Source organism: Dermacentor albipictus, chromosome 10, assembly GCF_038994185.2.
Source record: "Dermacentor albipictus isolate Rhodes 1998 colony chromosome 10, USDA_Dalb.pri_finalv2, whole genome shotgun sequence".
NCBI classification, from domain to species: domain Eukaryota; kingdom Metazoa; phylum Arthropoda; class Arachnida; order Ixodida; family Ixodidae; genus Dermacentor; species Dermacentor albipictus.
Window position 1 is genome coordinate 18,885,970 of NC_091830.1, and position 24,287 is coordinate 18,910,256.

Genomic DNA, 24,287 nt, shown 5'->3' on the forward strand with positions numbered 1-24,287 from the left:
ATTATGTCTACGTGCGTACGTGCTGGAGCGGATGCTGCACCCGACAACTGGATGCTGCACCTTAACAGCTGCGCTATTAATAAACTGAGTTTAATAGCGAAATGAGTAAGCGCATTTGGTTGTCCGTTATTAAACCGGTACCGTGCTCAAGAATATTATATTTCATAGTTGACCTCCTTGATGCATCTTGAGCCTCATATCCTGATTGCCAGGGCATGGCCACAGAAATTGATGAATTCCCGCCGTAGGCGCCGGAGCCGTGTACTTCGGGCACGTTCGAGGGTTGTCTGTTGCAGAGCCCCAGGCCCACACGACAGAAGGTGTCTGGGCCACGGCAGCCCAAATCTTTCGAGGACTGATTTCGGCCACCCGGGAGAGGTTGCGGGGAACGAAAAAGGAGACGCACCGGCGTATTAGTGCACGTGTCAGTACGTTTTGAGCCGTACCAACCACGCCAGCTACCGTGGCGAGTTTCCAGGACTGACTCTTGAACGCTCCCACCATTGTGACCAATGACTGTTTTGTCACTTCTTTAACGCCTAGATAAAGCCTTTGAAAAGCGTATCCCATATGATCTCCACGAACCTACGTTATGATACGTTACGATACGTTACTTCACGCCTAAAAAGTCTTAAAGGGAGTCTTAAAGGGACAAAGGGACACTAAAGAGAAAAAAGATTTTAACTATTAAATTACCCTTCGGCTATACTCAAACACTCTTACCGCTAGAAGAGGCTTGCTACGACAGGAAAAAGAACTCAAAAAAGAAGATGGGTGCTGACGCCACTCTGATATTACTGCACGAGCTTGCTGGACGCCATGTATATAAACGCGATCTGCTTGGACCTAGTTAAATTTTCATCGGCAAATATGGAATACATCGTGTCATCATCGGTTCATTCATCAATTGCAACCAGAAAACTGATTTATTCGTATTCTTTCTCCCTTCTTTTAAAGTGAATAGTCATCTTTGGCTTGGTCGGATGTTTTCATAGTGGTCGGTGGATGGCTTGGCGAGGGAAGGCGAGGAAACGCGCTGAGGAAAGGGGCACTTGCTCTCAGGCTACCCAGTTGCAAGGAGAGGCGGCGCAGAACGTGGAGGGAGGGAGACCGTTGCTTGTGAGCTCTCGAGTAAGCGAGTGGCAAGGAGGGGTGGCAAGGTGGGTGGGGGGGCGCACTATCACCCCTTATCTCGTTCAGGGCCAATCTACGCTCGAGCCCCTCGCCGCACCGCCCTCCTCCCGCAAGCGAGCTGTTATGCGAAAAAAACTGCACATGTCGGCCACTGGTGCACAAATTTCGGTTTACAACTGCATGTGCGGGCGCAGTGTGACGGAGTCAATTCGGCAAATCGGCCCTGAGTGAGATAACGAGCGACAGTGCGATTCACCCCCCCCCCTCTCATCCCCACTCCTTCCCGCCCCTCCCGCCACTCGGTTATGCGAGAGCTCACGCACGACTGTCCCCCCTCCCTCCACGTCCTCCTCCCCCTCTCTTCGCAACTGGGTTGCCCGAGAGCAAGTGCCCTTTCCCTCGGCGTTTTTCCTCGCCTTCCCTAGCCGAAGGTCGAGCACCATCCACCGACCACCATGAAAACATCCTACAGAGCCAAGGAAAGCTATTCACATAAAAAGGAGGGGGAAAGAGCACGAATTAGTCATTTTCATGGTTGCAATTGATGAGTGTACCAGAATAGCCGCCACAAAGCCAGGAAAAAAGGTTGTCGATGCTTTCATTCCTCTTATGCACAAAGATGTCTTGAAGCCTACAAAAGTCATCGTCGCACACAATGGACCAATCTTTCCGAGTGAAAAATTAAAAGCTTCGGCGGAACAGCAAGAGATCACACTAAGATTTGCCACGCTGCACCACCCCGAAGGCGGTGCCTTAGCAAAATGTTTGATCCTCAATTCTTGCAAATGTGTGCGTAGGTTTGTAACCGAACTTCCAGGTCGTTTGAAAATGTGCCCTGCAGACAGCTGTACAGCACTAAAATTGCACACACAGAGCTGGTCTTGGTTGTACTTCCCGTTTTCTGCTTACGGAAACAGTACATTGGTACCATCGGATCATCTTCCTGGTTTAGCAGACAAATTATTGATTCATAAAACCTCGAAGGCTCAACAGCAATCAGGCAAGTATAAGGTATCAATAAGGCAAAATGTATTAGTGCGACTTCAAATTGAATTTTTATTTACAACATACTTGCAGGAGATCGGGCAAAGAACTAATGAAACAGTTTGAGATCGCCTGAAAATCCAACACACACGTCGGCATAGCGGTAGTTGAAACAAGTAAGGGATTTTGCATCCTTGAATAAGAACGAAACAAACGAACAGACAAGGACAAGCGCTGTACTTGTCTGTTTGTCTAGTTTTGTCCTCGTTTAAGAAGTCATGATGTTGTACCTTGAATCAAGCAGAGCCAATTATCCCAATATTTGACGTTAATAAGATTGAAGTTTTCATGGTAGAGGCTCTGCCAGAGTTCCAAATCTGAAGCCAGGCAACTTTGTTCTTTTACTGAAGAAGCTCGAAAGATCCAAATCGCCATTGACTGGCCTTATATGGTCCTGAAGACGGTGAACCCACAACGTGTCCTGAAGACGCTATATTTATAAGGACCCGGGAGGAAGCTTGAGGCCAGCGCAATAGGGAAAGTTTTTCCATATTGCCTCAGGTGAGGTGAAGCCAAAAGCCACGAATGATGTGAGTTGTCTAGCACAAGATGGCTACACAGTATAGACAATGAAATACCAGCAACGACAAGATAACGTACGGCAGACAACGAACATCATGACCCTGTATAACGCTGGCATGCTTACGTCAATGCAAATTTACTGTTATCAATGACATCGGAATATACCATCTCTGACAAGGTTGTTTTCTTGTTCAAGAAAAAGTGTGTATCAGCCTGGGTAGGCCTTCCCGATACGAGATTTGTTCTTGGTAAGCTTATCACAATTATGGATTGGACCCTGTAAGATGTGGACTTAGTTTCGTTAATCTGAGTGGAGTGGTCAGTTCTGTTGCGAATATTCATTTCTGACAATCGTTCCTTTCTTATTGGCAGACACAAACTTCGTGGAGCCTTGGAATAGGGGCCCACCCTTGCTGAAGAGAAGTCTCAAGTCGCCAGCGCCAAGAAGATGAAGACGACAGAGACCTCGTAACCGCGAAACTCTTGAAAGACTCAAAAGTTTTCACTCACTCACTCGACAGAGCTTTTACGCTTATCATCATTAGGTATTGAACCCTGTGAATCACTGGCAGTGTTCCGTTGTTTGAGTATTCCGTTGTCAATTGTCAGTGGAAAAGTAGATGTCCAACAATGTTTTGTTTCAGCAGAACACCTTGGCAGTGTCATTCCAATGCCAAAGTCGCCGTTCACGAGCTTATTATCTATATATTAGACCCTTTAAAATGTTTTCATGGTTCTATAAGTCTGAGTGAATTGTTGTCAGCTGTCATACGAATAGTGCATCTCTGTCATCTGTGGCGACGCAAAACTGTCGACCTCGACAAGGTCGTCCCCATGCAGTAGTAGTTGTTCTCTTCTATATGACCTTCAAATGAATTGGACGCTGTACAGTGCTGATGTGACTCCATAACTCAATCAATCTGAGTTAACTGCTTTCAATTGTTCTGGGAGTAGTACGTCTTCGACAATGCCCTTAGTCAGCCGCAATTAAAAATCAACGTCGTCATTCACATAACTATCTCTCTTACAGAATGAACACTGTAGAATGCTCTGGGTCTGTCAATAGGGGCGTAAATTTTCATATTTATCATGTCTGACAAGTTTTTTTCGGAATATAACCGGAATGTACCCTGACAGAAACCTCTGGATGCACCGTCAGCTCGTGATGAAAATGTTACTGGCCGCGCTGCGATCTAGTTTTGAGATTCATCTGTGCTACAAACAATGTTCCGCTTCTCCCGTCACTGAAAAGTCAGGGTATGCCTAGGTCAAAAAACAATTCACCCGCTGCACAGGTGTGATTTGAGGACGAGGCAGTCATTACGCGCAAAGTTTGTTTCCAGTTCTCGTTGACCTCTGCTTCAGTGCTGTCAGGTTGTCCTTCCGGGAGTCCCTTGCTTGAATCGAGCGAAGCTAATTGCCTGCTGTCCTTTGCCGATCTGTTGGATCTTGTTGCGACCTCCACAAATACTTCATAGCCTCTGTCCGTACCGTGTGCACGTTCATGAGATTTTTTTACTGCTGAAACGCACTTTATTTGCGCGCTCCAGTACACTTCGTTGTACGTGCAGAACAAGCATTGATTTTTACGATTATAACTTCACTGTCGTAAAGGAGTCTAAACAAGGTCAACGTTTGGAAAGCGTAGTTTGCTCGACCCAACATAGACGGCGCTTCCCTATCATACATCAAGCTTCAACCTTTCTGTGGGACACCGACAGCATTGTCTAGGAGGAAACCCGTTCACTAATGCTGTAAACGTTTAGTCCGTAAGTATTATCTTGATAACCTCATTATTTCGTTAGTCATCACATTCCTGTAAACTCAGCCTCCCGCTGAGCTTTCACGATAACCATGGCAATTATGGTGTGGTAACTTTACAGTCACTGAGCTGATCGCGCTCTGCTAAAGGGAGGGGTGTCCGGACAAGGATTCAGCTTAGAAAAGAGGTCGCACTGGGTGGGACTCAAACCCGTTACCTAGTTCTCAGCAGCAGGCCATAGCCAGGCCAGAACACCAGCCTATGTCTGATTAGTGTCAATGTCAATGAAAGTTGATGACAAGAAAATTAGGAAACTACTTCTGTAAGATGACGAAGTTGACGTACAGTTCCATTGAAGGGACAAAACTGCTCCATTCAAGTGACAATACAAATATATAGATTGCAATCATCTATTCATCTTAGTCAAGTGTCTCCGCAAGATTATCAAATTTATTTATCCATTGGTCCTTATAAATATCAGTGAGCCCAAACCCTTCAACTATCGGCCCATCCACCGCTGCGGGTAAGTGCCCTATAGTGAAGGATCATCATCATCATCATCATCATGTAGTTACGCATGCATGAGACTCTGCTGACAGAACAAGTCACAGCGGCTAGATTTCGGCTAGTTATGAAACCATTATCATACTCGGTATACTTCCCCGCTTCTCCAGATTATAAAAGCCTGGTATTTTTCTGGTGTACATAATTCTGCAATAGAGTAGTGTTTCACGTCTCCCTCACAAGTTTGCGTTGCCGCATTACCTCGCTTAACTTCTACTTACACAGATCAGGTTTGGTGCCCTACCCTCTACTTTTTTAGTAACGAGGAATAAACACTTCATCACTTTCTTCTATCTTGTCGCCGCTTCACTGCTGCAAGAAAAAGAATATCGGAACTACCTCTTCGAATACCTCCATGGCATGGACTTTACAAACAACGAAACCCAGCCTTCGAAGGCGCGTGCGTACACAAGAGGAGGGAAAAGACAACCACACACGCTGGGACTAGCAACAAAGTTTAATGAAACACTTGGGTCCAAAAGAAACGGAAATCAACAAAGCGCATGCACCAAACGAAACCAGGCGGTCATAAAAACTTAAAAAAAAAACATCGGTGTGAATGACACATTCTAAAGGCGGCATTTTTCCAAAAAAGCCACTTCTCTGCATGAGAGCGAATATGGAGGGTGCGCTCACGTTCTGATTGTGATCGTGTTTTTGTTCATTTGTATGGCGTGTACGGTCATTTGTACGGCGCATGCGCATTGTTGATTTTCTTTTCTTTTCGACCCAAGTGTTTCGTTATACTCTGTTGCTAGTCCCAGCAAGCATGTGCGCTTGTCTTTTCTCTCCTCTTGTGTACGCGTCTTCGAATGCTGGGTTCCGTTGTTTGTCAAGCTATGTACCAACAGGCCCAGCACCAGACTCTTCTACTTAACAGAAGCTGTTATTCTTCCCTTCGAGGCCTCTGCTCTGCTATTCCATCACGAGGACGTTTGTTCTCCAGTCTCGGAATTTTTATGGTGTCCAACAGAACACCCTGTTGAATTTGTATCTTTTCCTTTCTGTTTTGTGCATTTTTCAATGAATCATAACTGATTCTACTTGCTATTATTGCTTTGATTTTCACATCTGATTCCAGCTTTGAATAGCACCTACTCTAGGGTGGTCCTGAAAACTTCCTTTTGAGCCCAGCTTCGAATACCACTTCGTCCACACGGGCAAAGCTCCGCACATCTCCATGCACATGTTTTGCCTGGCCAGCGGCGTAATCGACGTGTGGCTCATAGCCTCATACCCAATATGGGTAATATTGGGTACCAGCCACACGTCGATAGTGGCCCAATGAACGGGTGGCTCATACCCAATATGGGTGATATTGGGTACTAGCCACACATTCGTTGGGCCGCTACAACAGCAGCTCCCATATCTAGAATATTTTAAATAACTTGCGGGTTTAGTTAGAAACGGATTGAAGACAATGCCCAATGTCATGCGCAATGGGTCTCTGGAGGTTAAATGTGCATGGCCAAGTGATACGTGAACTGGATAATCGCCACGACGAGCAAACACGCATACACGAACATGAACACATGCTCAAACATTCAAGAAAGTGCAGGAACCTCCTTGATCGATTCCTTTTCTTCTCACTCAACTAGCGATTACCTACTTACAGAGGTGAACGATTTTCCTAATCATGGCGGGTGGGAAGTTACGCGCGGATTCCACCATACGAGAAAGAAGGAGAAGAAGCAGACCTCACGTCCTTGGCCAATCCCCATGACTGATCTATTTCTCCTTCAAAAATTAGAAATTTTGGAAAATCAAAGTGAAAATACAAATTCAGTTACAACATTGTTAATATTATTATTCAAAATGTGACTTGTTCATTTTCCCGTCTATCCTTTACTATTTACTATTCATCTTAAGCAAGGCTGGCTACCTTATCATAGACTATTTCACTAATTATCGGTTTACTTCTCATCTATGACTATTCATTTATTTTCCTTTATATTACTTAATTATTTATAATTTATTTCATTTCTCAGTCACATTAGCAGCCGGTTCGTGGCCTATTCCCCACAGTGGGTTTGCGCCATTCATTGAGGCATCATCATCATCGTCATCATAGCGCAGGCTCGTGCCACTGACTCTAGGCTCTAAACCTGCACCTCGCTCGCGGCCTGCGCCAGATAGCCCTGTCAGCGTATCCCTGATTTCTCCAACGTATTCCCGATCCAACAGCTTCTTATTCTACCGCCAGCCTTACACACACTTCTAGAACCTCCGCGGTGTCAGCTTGCGCAGGACATTGGTAAGTGTTCCAATCGTACTGTACGTTTGGGCTTGCATCTCTGTGTTCTAACTATTACGTCAATTGCGCCGCATTTCATTTCCCGCATTCCCCAACACAGTTATCGTGTAATTAAAGAATAGTGGCGCATAACATTCCCAAACTGCCCTGTGATTTGTGAGGAGCGCATGCAGTGGTGTGGGTCCCCGATTCATTTTGACCCTCCGGGTTCCTTTGCTGTGCACCCAATACATGGCGGCAGAAAGTGAATTCAGCCCCAATCGCAATGAGGCCAACACGTCCGTTATCGGACCCGTGAACTCGTACTCAGTAGCGCAACGTCAAAACCAGTGAGAGAGAGATAAAACTTTATTATGTTCTTGACGGGGATCAGGGGTGGTGGGGGTCGGGAGACTAAACCCCAATCCCCCCCTTCCTCAGACGGTGGCCAGTCCTTGCTTTCTGGCGGTGAGCCACCACACCGGGTAGCGTGTTAACTTTATTTTCGTCACTGTCTTCCTTTCAAATAATTTCTACTTCCAATTTTTTAATGCCGTCTCTGCGCTTTTCTCTGTTGATCTTAACGCTTCTGATTAAATATAGAAAAAAATGTTGCACATCAATTATAGGCATTATCAATCGGACAGTCTATATCACATAGTAAATATCTCTTATCGTAAATATCCCGTTTCTGTCACATCAGCTGGTTTACTTCATGAGGCATACAACATTTGCAGAAGCAATTGTAGAGTGCAGTTAGATAACAAGTTTCAATAATTCACTTCGTATTTAGTCGCTTTCGAGCACAAGTCCCAATTTCGGCATAGAAGTTGAGCAGATAGTGAAATATTATTCGTTTAGCGAAAATCATGTACCTATAGCATCGATTTGGAGAAACACGTACTCAAATAACGTTGCAAAACGCACTGATGTTCCTCTGAACATATATCAGCATTGCGGGAAATTGAGGATTGTTAATTGCAAAGTTGCACACCAGTGTATTGCGTCGCTGTTTTTGAGAACGCATTTCTCGAAACTGATGTTAACCAGGGGATCTCTGCTAAGAAGACGATTATTAATTCCGATTCAATTCCGCAATGCAGACACCTGTTCTCAAGTGATAATTATGAAGATAATCAGCGATACTTTTAATCAGGTAACATAACCAGCACAACTTTCACTTAGCTAACACCAATTTCTTATTTATCTTGCAAGCAATGTCCGCCTCATCAAGTAACGCAGCTGATATTACAGAACTGCGAAGTCTACCACAGGATTTCTGTGCGTCAGTTATATGTGTGTGTCTGCCACTCTGTGCGTGTGTGCGGTGGTCCATGTCTAGACTCGGTTCTTGGCCTGCCTCCTGAGGGGCTTCCACTGTGAGCCGAGCATCACTGCCAACACCTAAGGACCCTCTTGGGGACAACTCCGTGGTCATGCTTGCTATCATTATTTCGCTCATTGCAGGAAAGGTGAAAAGTAGCAGCGACTCAGGCGTCATTGCCTAGCAGCCAGGGCCATGGGGACCTTCGCGGGCCACGCCCTGCCCGGAACATTCCTCTTTATTTTGGGAACCTGGTGGGCCTTTAGCGCCTGGCGCAACTACGTCCGTAGCAAGGACCGCAAGTGGCGTTACACGTGCCGCGCCTGGTACGTGATGCCCGGCCCGTGCCGGCACATCTGCATCGAGGGCATCGCCAAGATCATCACCTGCTCCATCGGTGTCACCGGCGAGGTGGCCACGGCCTTCGAGAACGGCCACTTCGTCTACATGGGCAACGCTCAGCACGTCTCCATGTACACGTTCTACCTCCTCAGCGGCGTGGTCGACGTCATGACCAACAGCCGGTTCCCGTTCCCGCTGGGCACCGACCACGTGGTGCTCCTGCTCGCCGTCACGGTCGAGGGCCTGCTGTTCCACTTCCACCTGCACGGAAGGGCCCACCTCGACGTTCTGGTCCACACGCTGCTGGTCTACACTGTGGCGGCCGAGGCGGCCTGCATCATCGTCGAGATGTGTCGACCCCGAAGTTTTTTCGCGTCCCTGGGCCGCGCCTACTTCTGCTTGCTGCAGGCGACTTGGTTTTGGCAGGTCGGATTCATCCTTTACAGCCCGCTGCCCGGATATCCGCCATGGGATGTGCATAGCCACATGGACATGATGCTAGCCGCCAGCGTGTTCACCTGGCACATGATAGCTCTGCTGTTGTACCTTGGAGCGGTGGGCGTCATGGCTTGGGCCGTGAACCGATCGTCTGGAAGATGCTTCGACGACTCCTCTTTCGAGGCGCAGGAAGGGGGTGACTCGCGCTATGCGCTCGTCAGTGGGTCTCCCGTGAAGCCGGGCAGGGCGGGCGATGGCGCGCCGAAGATGAACGCGGAGCTCGGTGACTACAGTGAGGATGACGCTGCTTTCATGTGAGCCACTCCGGAAGCTGCACGAGAGAACGATGACGATGTGCCTTTGTCGGCGAGTCAAGAGCACCACGTCCCAAAGCTTGAGTGTGCTACATCTAGTAATGAAGATGACATGGACAACTTAGCTGAAACGACAGCATAGTGCGTGAAGCACAACTGGGTGTGTGAAACTGAAAGTGTTCTTCGTTGTGGACATTCACCTTTTATGTAAAACACTGGTGTTCTTGCAGTTGCCATTGCTTGGTGTGGTGTCAATGTCTTTGGCAGACGGCGCATCAACAGATGCATTTAGGATCAGCCAATGCTAAGCAGCCTGCTAAATACGAAAGATGCACATTCTATAAGAATGAGTAACAAGACGAAAGCTACACTTACGTCGCCGTGGAGTATAAGAACCCAGTAGCACAGCTAAACCAATGGTGATCAAGCTAAATTAAAATTGTTAATTGTGAACAGAACACGCAGCATTTCTGCTTCCGTCTTTGGCAGAGCCGACCATGCTATTTCAGGATTTTTCTAAATCCCAGGTGTCATACATTTGTTCGGATATAAATAGGACTTTGTTTTCTGCGGTTTTGAAGGCCCAAACAAACGCTGCAATACTTGCGTTTGGGCCGCATCCAAAGCTGAAATGCACCCAACCTCCAAAACTTACGTGGACGGCCCACATTACACGGTTATGAATATGGTATTCCCCAAATCTGCGCATTGGCCTTAGTTCCGAGTGTCATTTGCAAATATATCGTTGTACATAGTCGAGCTGTACAGTTGCTGCACTTCTCGTACATTCCAGTTTACACGTTCAAAGCGGCGCACACGAAATAAACACCGCAAGTGGTGTCCAAAATAATGGTGTTCATGACGTCACTGGCCGTTCTGACCATTCCTAAGCGCACCCAATACGGCCAAAGCATGGCCTTCGCGAGTCGCTCTCGCTAACCTGAGCGAGCCGTGGCTGTGTGGGTGCGATGTCGACGTCCGTCAATGAAACCTTCCAGTGACTTTTCCCTAGAGTACGGTATGGACAGGACTCGAATTGCATCGAACCTCGCTGTCTATTTCCGAACCGCTACTGCCGTACACGCGGCTAGCGATAAACCCTTGAGAGAAAGCCACGCGCACAGCCTCTCCCCTCATCCGTAGTGAACCATTCCCGCTTTCCGAACGAGCACAACAACAACAAAAAAAAAACACCCTTCGGGGTGCGTCTTGTCCCCGTAGAATAACCGTCATGTATCTTGCATTACGTTCTTTAACGCTGCGCGCAGCTACTTCAGCCTCACGAATGGCGTGCGCGTTATCAGCATGACATAGCATTATTGATAGGAAAGTAGGGGGAGCCGAGTTTTCAAGGTAAGAAACACAAGCCATACATATGACGATTATTGTTTGGAGACATGGTACATCTCTAATGGCGTAAAACGTTTCTTTAGGGTGCAGAAGCGAGCACCTTGACGAAGCCCGATTAGCTCCTCTCTTTTCCGGTGAAGATTGTAATCCAAGATGAGTGAGCGGCCCAAGTTCGGTAACCGGCCCCGCACGCCAAGCGTGTTTCGGCGATGCATCACCAGATGCCGCGCATAGCGGAAGGTGGCCGAGACGTCACTCAACTCGAGTACGGGCTATAGGTGGCCGTGGCCCGGACTCTTGATGATGTGATTAACCTGTACATCACCATCTATCATCATCAGTACATAAACTGCGTGTATTCCTCGTAGTATGGCTTCCGCACGAGTAAGAATGTCTACAAAGGCGCCAATTAACCACCTCGAATTGCTGTTCGCGCCAAGTTTGCGCACATAAGTAACATTTGGCATCGAAACGGCGAGATCGCCAGCACACAAAAGTCAAGCACATATTTGGTGGAAAGCTGGGACTGTGTGCCAAAGATTTCAGCGCACGTAACTATGCATCTTCTCGAGTACAAGCTTGAGGTCATAAGCGAACACCTCACCACTTACCGATAAGCATTCCAGCAGGCTGCTGCGCCGCCCCCTTGTTTAGACAGCGAACAGTTTGCATCGTTCTTGACTTGGACGATGTCCTCGATCACGAAGGCGTCCTATGATTCGGGTTCGTTAGAAACGGTACAAATGCATGGATGGTCGCTGTCCACTGTTAAAACTCTGGGGCTCTACTTTAATTGGACGAGCGTTTTCGCACATCGCTCCCCATCAAAATGTGGGCGGCCCAGCCGGGATCCAAATCATGACCTCGAGCTCAGCAGCGCAACGCTATAGTCACTGGGTTCGGCTGGCACTGACCGCTATCTACGGCGAGCGTCAGAACACGCTCGCAGAAATGCCAGAAACAGTTTCGGTGGCGACATCTGGAGGGCATTGCGCTTTGCGAAACCGGGGATCCTGTAAAAGCAGCGAACCAACGCATTCCACTTATTTCCTGAAGACATCACCATCGCGGAAGTGTTTATGCTGTCTTTCTTTCAATAAGGACAGTTCTTTAGCACAAACATTGATTGATTAATTGAATGAAGCTTTGATTGGGAAGGATGCTCTCCTCCTTAGCGAAGGACAGCAAGTTAATTCTTCTGGTGGCGTCTCCTTGCGGTGCGACCCAGTCGTCGTACGTGTGCCGTCGGGTGTGCTAGTCCCTAACGCTGGCTGTGGCAGGACAGGAGCAGATCATATTTGAGGTCGATTTTGCATGATCGCAGGACAGTTGGGGCATCCCACTGTTGTTTCTCTCCACTTGCACAGAACATCCGGTGTAATGGATGCCTTAACTCTTCCCTTTCTCAACGCCGCCTGCACAAGCAACTAACGCTGCTCTTGAGGGAAAGAAACGTTCTGTCAAGTTGTCGGACCCAACTGCTTTCACCTGACCATGCAAGTAGTGAAACAAACGTCAACAAGATGTCCTCAGAAGGAGTACGAACAGGAACACAGAAAATTAAGTATAAAAATTCACGTGAGCAGCGCACAAAAATGGTAAGCGCTCGGCGACCGATTTTGCCGAGACCCAAACGCACTACGAGGCACACGAATGACACACAGCACGAATGAAAAAATATCCACTTTAATGCATTTTGTGTAGCCACTTTCACAAACATGAACGCGCTTGGAACGTATAGCACTCTATATTCCATGCTATAATTAAGCGGGTGAATGCGCTATGCGGCTTAGAGGCACGATACACAATCGCCCATAAACGAAAACTGGTGACATCTTATGAACATATGTTAAGCGGAAACAAATTCTTTATGTAGGTGACCGTATACGGGGAAGGTGACTAGAACTGTCAACAAACAGGAACCGCGTTTGAACAAACATATCACGAACGGCTACACACGATCCCGTTCACAGCTTGGAAATTTAAGCCGCACAACTGAGTGTCTTTGCGCGGAAAACTTCCGTGCGCACGCAATCATCACGCAACAGTGCTTTGTCTCGTGACTAGACATTCGCCATGCGAAAGTCGAAATGTGAGCCCATGGGTATATCACCACTGAAAAAAAAATGCAATACCTAACGTACAAAAGCACATATTACATATCACACGCTTTAGTAAGTAGGCACCCACACGGGGGGCCGGCAGTCCGTCTTGGGATTCCAGAAGCTCTCGAGGTTGTTGTAGACCTTGGTCGTGCCCTGAAGGCGATTCACAGCCTCGCACATTCGACACAAATGAAGCGACGGCGAGCCAAAGTAGCCGTGCTCGTTTCTCACCGCGTACTTGCTCTTCCACGCGAAGTACTCGTTGTAGGCACTCGCGTTGCCGTCCAAGTACAGCAGGTACCTGGCAAGGTCTTCGGGGTCCCTGAAGTCCTCCACGTGGATGAAGGAATGTGGCGGCGCCAGCCTGGCGTACTCCTGCTTGGACGCGCCCATGACGACGGGCACGACCTCCTTGTGGTAGGCGTTCCACCAGAGCTTCTCGGTTACGTACTCGCGGCAGTTGCTGTTCTCGAACGCCAGGTAAAACTTGTACTCCTTAGTGACGTCACAGTCACGCGTGAAGTGTCCCGGACAGACCCTGGTGCCGCAGCCGCCGTAGACGTCCACCTTGACGTGCTTGGCTAGCTCCTTGACGTACGGCCAGCGCAAGTTGGCCCCGCCGCAGTTGCTACCCAAGATGGCTACCAGCTTGTTCTTCGAGGCCGCGTAGTCTCGCGACACCGCGACGTCCGGGTCGCCGGGAGCCTCGGACAGCTGGACCGTCCGGCCGTAAGGCACCGGCACGTCGGAGTCGCCGCGGTAAGTCATGCTCAGGTTGAACAGGCCGTTGTAGTGGCTCATGTTGTAGCGCCTGGTAAGCAGGAACGTGTGAAGCGGGGACTCGTCGGTGAAGAAGATCCAGAACTGGCCGGGCCTCCTGCGGGAGTTAGGCAGCGTGTGGGGCCCCTTGGTGAGGTGCAGGTGAAACATGACGGCGTCCGCGTCGCCGATCCTGTCGTTGGAGGTTTCCAGGACGCAGTTTCGCACGCTGCACAAAGCGAACGGGTCCTTCTCGGTGTCGCCGAAGGAGCGCAGGAACCTTCTCGCCATGCGCTTGCCGACATCCCAGACGAGGATCCTGTAAGACGGCGACAAGGCGTCCGCGTCGCCGTACGGCAGCGACGCGGGCGCGATCGCGTTGTCCTCGTTGCTCACACCGGTCTTCAGCAGGGACAGGAGGAGAAGACTGAGCGAAAAGATGGCGGCCGCGAAGTAGAAGTACTTGAAGTTCTTCTGCCGGAGCATGATCACCCGCATAGCATTGAGCGTCTCTTTCCCAGCACCTGAAAACATGAGAGCGAGAGAAAGAGATAGAAAATGTGAGCAATACACAACGATTTCAGGACGCTGAAGAAAGGCGAGGTTAACACTATTAGCACTGAAATTCAACCTGTAATAGAATCCCTACTCGTTCTGTGTTGCTTTAGTAAAGCTTAAGAAATTAAGGAAAATGTTTATTATATTCTGAGCACCACATCAGTATGAAGTTGTTTCCAGCTTCTTCGCACATTTAAACTTTGGAAAACTTACGTGAGCATACCCAGGCAGTCGTTACTGCACGTGAAAGGCCTCTAAGCAATTTCTCGCCCTTAATTAGCATGGCCAACATTGCACTTCGACGATCTCCTGCTCCTCCATGGTCGCTACGTCAGCTTTACCATCGTGACAGGTAGCCGGTTCCTCACCACGCCTGTCAGAACGAGCTGTCCGTCCTACGCTTTAATCCCATCGTCTTCTACCTACGACACACGCCGCTCCTGTAGTGCAGCGAGCATATTTGAGTGCATCATGGCCGAGCGTTTCTTTAGTTTCCTTGTCATTGAATAACATAATTTAGACTGAGTTCTCGCCGATGAAAAAACAATATAAACGCACACACACACACACACGCACACGCACACACAAAAGAAATTTGAGGCTACGACAAGCTACAGCATCAACCAACACAGAGCCCTTACAACCATTGAGCCCTGGTGTCCTATTATTTAGGTCCCACAGGTCCCCTGTGGGTAATGCGTTCAGAGTGAAACCTTCCCCAATATATTTAAAGCGTCGGGCATCGCAGAAACAACATAAAATATTACAATTGCTAATATGGCAGCAGTATCAGAGTAAAAAATTGACAGGGATGCGGTTGCCTTACCGGCGGCAAATTCTACCGTTTTCTGTGGAAGACAAGAACGAAGAAAATACTGCCTAAGCTGACGCAGACGCTTAGACAATAACTGCAGTTTTGAGGCAACAACAACGTTCGTTTTCGTTTCATTTGTTAGAGCATTTATGTCGAGATTGAAAACTTATTCTCGCGTCCTTTTTTTTTTTTCAGAGCACCAGGGCCAACAAATTCACTGCAGTTTACTTGCATTATAAAATTGTGCTGCGCTTGTTCCTTTCTATTCTTTGCTTTGTGTTTATTTTTTATTTTTTTCCTTTGCTAGGTAGGTGCCCAGTCCATAATTACTCGTTCGTAATCGCACCCACGACCTCGTGCCTCAGCAGTGCAACAGCACAGTAGGAGCCATTGTGTCACTGCGGAAGGTGTCAATTAAGAGGCGCGAGAATAGGCTGTACGCGTGAGAAAAAATGTCACGCAGCATAGTTACCTTGCTCCCCCTGTGTAACGATCGTCCAACGACGTCAGGTCATGGCCGGAAAGGCACGCTCTGGCTTCTGCGCGTGCGCATCACCGGAACTCGATCCGGCGCCGTCCTCACATCCGGGCATTGTCTCTCCAGCCGCATGAACCGGGAGAACCTGCGCAAACCGGGCGACAACAGAGAGACGCGTCTGTCAAACGCCCCACCGAAGAGTCCTTGGTGTTGTTGGCCGTCGTCATAATCAGGAGAACAGAGTCAGAGAGCTTTAGATTGTTCGTAAACATTGTTTTTTTACAGTTTACTGGTTACGGGGTTACAGAAGCCGAAGAAGGCTACGGCATACTATGAAGATGACGATGAAGGTTTAACGGCATCCCCTTTGTAACGGGGCGGCGAAAAATAGTCACATATCTGTGACTACAGCAAACCTGGCAGCAACACCTGGTGGCGCTTTGTTCTACTACAACGGCTTCGAAAAATACGTGTCGCTTGAGTGTTCTCGTCGAAGGAAAATCATAACGGTACCGCACGTTGACGACTATGTCCATACCAACGCTTTACACGGGCAATTAAGGATATGGAAGGTCGCTGAAGTATTAGCTTTGCGTGCTGTCTGGTTCGACTCTGCATCACAAGGTGTCGCTACAAGCGTTGTTGCTGGCGTTCACCACTCCGGAGACCCAGCTGTTCCGCAAACGGTAATAACGTTCACGGACGAGCTGGGACTGTCTAACCACTGTTCCCATCTGTGTCACCACGCAACGATGAACAGAAGACAAGATACACACAACCGGCATTGTTTCTGATAAACTAGGCGTTATGCACGAAACCAATACAAAAACGACCTCAGAAAGCGGCGAGATGTGTGGCTGTGCCACGTTCCTTTATGAAGTGGTTTCTGTATTGGTTTCAAGACGGCAAGATGGGCCAGTTGGTTATGGTTTCATTGTTGGTTCTGCGCAAAACAACGTGTTTATCCGTACCAATGTCTAACCGACTAGCTTAAACTGAAGCTTCGTTACTATATCAGACAAGAGCAAACGTGCTTCGTTAATGCGAGTCTGTATCCTTTTCGCACAGGAACTAGTAACATATCCCCATCAATGCAAATACTGCAACGGCCACCCGGCCAATATAACAAGGCATATTCACAGAGAATGACGGCGCCGACGTCAAGCAAGAAACAGCGCGAAATATACGTTGTCGTTGCGATTGTCGTTACTGATTCCATTATTGTTTGATTGATTGGAAGTTCGTACAGTAAAAGAATTGGATTTTTAACTCGCACTGTTGGCCAGTGTTTGGTTCCTCACCGTCACTGTACAACAACGGGACAATATCAAAGCTTTCTTTTTTTTCCTTCGCCATAGATCGGGAAAAGCGGTCGCCAACCACGGTTACATTGCTGTCGCGTGCATTCATCCATGGTGCATGCCCAGTGATGTTCGCGTGGTTGGTCAGCCTCGTCGTTTCAAGCAAGAGGACACGGGACCTGTTTCGTCGTTACACCGGTGCCTATAGCGTTTGCGTGCGACTATGTAGAGGTGACACATCTCGCGACAACCGATACGGACCGGCTGTTGCCGCCCTGTGACATACGTAGTAGAGGTCACCACTCTCGTGGACAAACTAGCCGCGCTCGCCAACGATTTCTCCAGCGGGCGCATTCGTGTCGATCCAGGACACGTGATCGTCTGGGACACGACGTATGCGATCGCCTGAATGACAAATGGCGGTGGCCTTGCGTGGTCTATTCAAGCGCACTCTATTCAAGCGCGCTCGAGTCTCTCAGAAGGCGTTACACAACAGGTTAGTTTAAAGTTTGTTTGTTTGTTTGCCGTGACAGGGCTCCACTGCGCTGCTTTCTTGAATTACACGGGACGAAGTTGCCCGTCTCCATCACTTCTGTCTGCCTATTGTGTGCGCGGGTGTGCGTGAGTTTGCGAGATACGAAACTGCGGCCCAGCGCACTTGGCATGTGACTCAGGTGGGCATGCCGACCTCGCTCCCGTGGAATGGCGTTGAGAAAAGTGAAAGATATGAGCGGCCTACTTCAAAGATATGAACGAACACATTGCGCGATCGCAGCGGCCACACAAAAGGGCGTTGCGATTTGAAAAAAATTACGAACCTGCTTATGCGGGTGAAAATACAGGCAGACTCAATTGACATTTGCGTAAAGCGGAGCAGTACGTATAGGTGTCAGTACGTAGGCGTTATTTATTGTGACCCCCAGTGATCCATGTTTGCGTCAAATAGGTCGGAGAGCTTTGTTACGAAGTCACCAACCTGGCGACCAGGAGCGATGCGTATGGACAATGCATTCCACAAGTCTGTCAACCAATACGAGAAAAAATTCGGCAGAGAGAGCAAGAAGTCGCTAAAGATTTGCTAACTTACAAGGAACCGCTAGCCTTCAGTTTCCTCCGTTTCTTGAAGGAGTACTGACGTATATTATTTTTTTTAATTTGCACAGACTACTGTATACACTTTTCGCACGCAAAACAGTTGGGAAATACTTAAAATATTTAACTTTTTACTATAGCTCCTTTCGAAATGCCAGGCCTGCCGTCATAGAGGTTATCGTGACGTCATGACAGAGAGCAATGTTTGCTGGAGTCGCGTATACAAACAAGGTTAGGTAGGATCACGTAGCAATTATAGGACATACACAACATTGATGTGCGCGCTTCTTATGGCTTGGCATGTGCAAGCCGCAGAGACTGCAGGAACGGAGGTTAGTCGGCGTATCATTACGTCGCGAAGCATACGTTTCCTCGGTAACGAAACCGAAACTTGCGTAAATAAGCGAACCGAAACTGGTTCCCAGGAACAAATGTAACAGAAGTTATTCAGGGTTCTCCAACGCGCACCTGCATTTCTTTTTCATGGTTTTAAAGGGGGTTGGTATTTCATTTAACGCAAGAAATGACAAGTCCAATATGCCGCGTCAGCATTTCTATAATAGACGCCGCAATAGCCCAATGGCTAGGACGGTGCGCCGCTAAGCCTGAGGCAGCAGGTTCTATTCTGTCCGTGGCGGGGGTAGTTTAACGGGTACGAAATAATAACAATAAAAAAATAAGCGATCCTGAACTTAGAGCTAGAACGTTACGGAACCCCCCAGGTGGTTCAGATAGGCGATACGTGTTTAACCACCATTTCCACACCGGCTGAACCGTCATATTTGCAGCTCCCGTATAGACTATATAGCGCCAGAGTTCCCCCTTGCGGTGTTTATTGGAAACTCAACGTTCACGGAAGCAATATCGGCTACACATACCTCAAAGCTTATTCACGAAAGGACCGTTGGCGGGCCTGCCGAACACGCGAAAGAATATCAAATGACCTTTGCCTACAGGGCGCCATTTGAGAAGGACTTACTCTAACATTGAAGTGCTTCTACAACACAGGGGGAAAGCCCCGGCATTCGTGGCTCATTTGAATTTTGCCGTCATTATACGCGCCGATTCCCCGGCTATACCACCGCGCTCGTTTGGTTTTTTTTTCTCGTTCACTCGTAGATAACACGTTAACGGACTCGTCCCAGGCAATGAGGCTTATTTGCGTCAAACCGCCCGCCCTGACGCATGCACGCTGCTCGACATACCTCCGCGCCATTAACGGCCGTCACCCACGCCGAGCGATCGCAATCGAGCATAACGATCGTCCTCAAACCGGTCAGGAGTTCCCGAACCAGTCGGCAAAGATTAACGCGCGCTATGAACGCGGGATGTAAACCGTAGCAACGGTTCCTCGGCGGTTGTGCTAACGAGTACACGCGTCCCGTACGAGGCACAATATCTTTGTTTATTTTTTTTGGCGACCAGCTAGCCTTCTCTGGCGGCGCACCCGTGAAAGGCCTGCGGAAGCAGAAAGTGACAGCAATTGGCAGAAAAGCATCGGGAAAATTGACAGAATTGTCAGTAATATATGATACATATATTACTCACAACGTCTATATGCATATGTATGCACTGAGACCATTTTTTTTCATATTTTGTTCACTAGTGCTTTGCTGTGTGCCTTGTATCTTTGACTTGCGTACCCCCTTCTGCTTGTGTATGTGGAACCCTAAATTTTGTACCCCACTCCTGCGATAACCCTTTTAGGCTTGCAGTATGTATAAATAAATAAATAAATAAATAAATAAATAAATAAATAAATAAATAAATAAATAAATAAATAAATAAATAAATAAATAAATAAATAAATAAATAAGCGAAGCCGGACGATCGACCTATCCAATCAAATAATGTAGAGAAATGAAGAAGATGCAGGAACAACATGGCCACAATTAGCAGAAGACCGGGGTAGTTTGAGAAGTATGGGAGAGGCCTTTGCCCTTCAGCGGGCGTAATCAGGCTGCTGCTGCTGATGATGATGATGAAAATAATTTTTTTAATTTATTCATTGATGAGGTTTAACGACTGAAAGGAACCAAAATCGTAACAAAATACGCCGTAGCAAGGACACCGGGATACATTTTGACGACTTGGTTTTTTTGAACACGGACTTAAGCATAGGAACGCTCCTAAGGTAATACGGCTGAGGCCGCTCGAATCGAGCCAGTGGCTTCACTCTGCGACAGAATGCTGCAGCCACTGAGCCACGTACAGAAAGAAAGAAAAACAAAAGAAGGACTGTCTCCCTCAGCCGTGCAGTCGGGCGGGGTCCGCTTAGCGACCGGAATGCCTGAAAAGGAAGTGGGTCAATTCTTGTCCTTCCCTGCTTGCCCTTTATCGAATCGTGCTTTCTGCCAACGAATAGCGAAGAGGCAACAGCATATACCGCCAAAGGTATTTTGCGGCCACAGGTCGACTTAATCGTCACGGGCGTTGCCTCCATCGAGCTTTCCAGCTCATTCCCGGGGTCAACGAAGCAATTATAGGTGAACGGCAATTGTGAAGCGAAACACAAACGCAGATTGGGATCAGTAGAGGCGGCGAACGACGTCTTGGTTCGAGGCGTCAGGAACGCGTCTATGCAACGGAAGGCAAACAAAAGAAATGAAACAAAGAAGAACAAGCAAGCAGCGATTAGATTAACAGTCCAGAAAGCTAATAGGAGCAGATACAATCGAGGCTCGCAACCCTGCCCGTCCCCTTTACCACGACCTTTAACTCCTTACGTTTCTAAGCTCAATACGAATTAAACAAACTGCACTGTTCGGGCTAATCGCTCAGCCAAAGACGCCAAGCGTCTGACCGAGAACCTTCGTGTCCATAGAAATCTATATCAATCACCATCAAGAAATAATCAAGGGCGACGGTGTCTGCACCGACTGCATACGACCCTGGCACAAGACACGTAGATGCCCCGAGCAGACGACACATACGGTATCCATTGCTAAGACGGTCCGGCATTCGCAGTGAACGGCATGCTCACTTCAGCCAGTGGAGTCAAGATGGATGTCTATTTCACAGAGTCTCGTTCGAATTCTTGCACGATGCCGGGTTGCATCGATTTTTTTGCTAGCTTTTGCTCGTCTTTTCTCTTTCCTTATGGCTTAACACAGCGCACCTCGAAGTACAGGAAACAAGAAATTAGATAACGACATGGCGTATGGCTTAAAGACAGCTGATAATATCTTCGATGAACTGTTCTGAGTCGATTGTTTTTTTTAACAAGTAAACCCGTTACAGCAACCAGACGCGTAAAACGCAGCATGGACCAATCAGAATCGCTCACAACTTCTTCCCTCAGAAGACCGACGCCTGTCAGAACGACAACAGTTAAATAGAAAAAAAAAAAACAATGCTGTGGCGATCTAGCGGAAAATGCGGGAGAAATGCGTCAACATTTCAAGTCAAGGTGCGACGCAATATATATATATATATATATATATATATATATATATATATATATATATATATATATATATATATATATATATATATATATATATATATATATATATACGAGCGAAGAAGAGAAACCGAGGTGCTATATTTTCTTAATCATGACCACATAAGCCAACAGAGAATGAAACCAAGCAAAGCATCGGGGAAATAAGCCGTGGCTGAAATTGAAATGTAGAAAGTAATGAAATGAAAGCGGACGAAAATATAACTTGCAGCCAGTGCTACGACGACACCCATCAATTCGTTCACTGACTCGGGTATTCATGTTTGGCAGATCTATAGCTCTGGGAGTGTTAGCCAGCGTCACTTAGAGCCATGGTGGGCGTACGTGGAAGATACTTTTCACCCGATGGTGTCACGTGACACACAAACTAAGGAAGGCAGGCACGTCGCTAAAAAAAAAACAACCCTCGTATGCTACCTAATGACATCAAGGCTGCCACGACAGACGAAGCGGGAAAGCTGGACCACTGCATTTCACAGGCGTGCAAAACAACCTGAACGTAGAGGCCACAGCAACGGCCTGGACTGAGGGAGATCGCCAACTCGCCGACACTCCGAATACGATATCAGATTATAACACACCTGAGATAACATCTACTGCATATATAAGCAGGCGCCTGCGAACAACTCGCGGTGGCAAGTATATGCGTGTGACGCGCGCTATCCGACGAATGTACACAACCCTCCAGGCACTGCAGCAATCGCAGAGGCCACACCGAAAGAACGAAAAGCGGCTCACGAAGGGACCAAGGCCTTTCGTTGACTAATTACACAACACGAAACGAACAACATCTGCAAAACGAAGTAATTCTCGGAGATGAAGCCAGATGAAGCTTAAATACCTAAGACAATGAGATGACAGGACAGAGTGGACACCAAAAGTGACCAGGTAAGTGCATCACCAGCGTTGTTCCTGTCCTGTCGTCCTTCTGGTGCCGTTGAAAAGAGTTCCTTTCCCTGAACTCCCTGAATGGATCAAAGAAAATAATTCGTGGTGGAGAATTGTGGAGAGTTCAATAACAATTTCGTTGCATACTTATTTTTCACTTAACCACTAGTTATGTTTGCTCATAGATCCATACAGACAACCAGTTTTTAACAATATGTCAACAAAGGCTTACGTATGTAGCATTTTTGTACGTGATACAACGTACGTCGAGAAACGAGACTGCTGCTGGCTAACAACGCGGCTGTTTTCACCGACGGCGTAATACCACTTTTATGGGTGAATGATTGTTCCTATGGTCTACAGTTCCTCAGCTGTCCTGCGTCTGAGCCGATACAGTCCTATTCGCCGGCAGATTTTGTAATCTCGCCACTCAGTATAATCAATTGCCGTCCTTGTCTCCCTTCCCTCGGCATTAAAATAACCGGTTATCTTTTTCTATGGGTGCGATTACATGCCCATGAAACCTAGCTCCAGTTGTTAATATAAACGCTTATCAGTTGCACACGCTCAATTGCTTTTTTCTAGGACTACTAGCAGCCACATATATATTATAATGTTGCACCACCCAGTAAGAACAGCGGTTATCTGTTCTACGCATTATACGGCCCCTAACTGCCATCATATCATCTACCTGCATTATGTACTGCGCAAGCACTATATAACGTCATATAACTGGTCTACAGTTCCTGAGCTGTCCTGCATCTGAGCCGGTACAGTCCTATACGCCGGCAGATATTGTAATCTCGCCACTCAATCTAATCAGTTGCCGTCCTCGTCTCCCTTCCCTCGGCCTTAAAATAACCGGTTATCTTTTTCTATGGGTGCGATTACATGCCCATGAAACGTAGCTCCAGTGTTATTAGTTAGTTGCACACGCTTGCTTTCTCTAGGACTACTAGCAGCCGGATATACCTTATAATGTTGCACCACCCAGTAAGGACAGCGGTTATCTGTTCTGCGCATTATACGGCCCCTAACTGACATCATATCATCCACCTGCATTATGCACTGCGCAAGCACTATATAACGTCATATAACTCCCGAGTTTGCGCTTATCGCATTTTGCAATACGGCTCGTTGCGCGGTCTAATCTGCCCTTCTAAATTCTTCTGTAACCCAGCAAGTTTCCGCCCGACAAGCTAGTACACAGGCAGAATTGCACGGTTTAAACAAGGATACACATATATGCAGCGTATTTTTTAAACGTTGCCTGCATGATACTTTATTCCATCGCCAGTTACGCAGTATATATACTGCTTTCTAGTTTCTACGCTAGGCACGTAGTTCCGCCCCGTCAGGTTTAGCAAAGGCCGATGCAATGCACAGGTTGCAGGCACGGGTACGCGTACGCAAGCCAGAGGTAACTGCACGCCCTAGCCTGCAATCGCTGCAGATTGCAGCTACATCACGGAACCAACGCCGAGAGATGCGCAGGGTCGGTGTGCACAACTACACACTAAGGTCATCAACGCGGGTGCATTAATTAGGCGAAAGAAGAAGAAAACTGGCGTTACCAGACAGGGCGGGGCATTCGACGAGCACGCAACGAAAATTCCTAGGGCTCACGCGCCGTCTCATCGAACTCGTTCTACAAGCTCGTGAGCAGAAGATAACAGAAAACAATCACGCCGATTCCTCGCCGCCGGTGCGCACTACTACTTTCGGCGGAAGCACACAGCAACGGCGTGGTGGAGCAGACGGCGGCCAAATCGAAAGATTGGCGCACTACTTCTTTCTGCGGA

The 24,287-nt window shown here is 47.7% G+C and overlaps 3 protein-coding genes across 6 annotated transcripts in view; 1 reads left to right on the forward strand and 2 right to left on the reverse strand.

Moving 5' to 3' along the window:
* LOC135911492 (serine-threonine kinase receptor-associated protein-like) overlaps window positions 1-11,919 on the reverse strand; it is a 100,619-nt gene extending 88,700 nt beyond the window's left edge. The window contains exon 1 of the mRNA XM_065443811.2: window positions 11,639-11,919. Within this exon, the coding sequence (XP_065299883.1) occupies window positions 11,639-11,699 (61 nt within the window). The 5' untranslated portion in view covers window positions 11,700-11,919. The remainder of the gene's footprint in view (window positions 1-11,638) is intronic.
* LOC139046704 (transmembrane protein 45B-like) lies at window positions 7,090-9,913 on the forward strand. Its single transcript, XM_070526471.1, has 2 exons — window positions 7,090-7,280; window positions 8,727-9,913. Exon 2 carries the CDS (start codon window positions 8,779-8,781, stop codon window positions 9,679-9,681), a length of 903 nt encoding a protein of 300 aa, XP_070382572.1. The 5' UTR covers window positions 7,090-7,280; window positions 8,727-8,778; the 3' UTR covers window positions 9,682-9,913.
* Window positions 11,920-12,695: 776 nt separating the features above from the next.
* LOC139046703 (4-galactosyl-N-acetylglucosaminide 3-alpha-L-fucosyltransferase FUT6-like) overlaps window positions 12,696-24,287 on the reverse strand; it is a 62,686-nt gene continuing 51,094 nt past the window's right edge. For 3 of the 4 annotated variants that reach the window (XM_070528101.1, XM_070528103.1, XM_070528102.1), the window contains exons 2-3: window positions 15,736-15,886; window positions 12,696-14,415 (exon numbers count right to left, since the gene is read on the reverse strand). In XM_070528101.1, coding sequence (XP_070384202.1) covers window positions 13,199-14,389 — 1,191 coding nt within the window. In that variant the 5' untranslated portion in view covers window positions 14,390-14,415; window positions 15,736-15,886 and the 3' untranslated portion in view covers window positions 12,696-13,198. Of the gene's footprint in view, window positions 14,416-15,735; window positions 15,887-24,059; window positions 24,206-24,287 lie in introns of those variants that run through there. The other variant, XM_070528104.1, reaches the window with a different exon arrangement.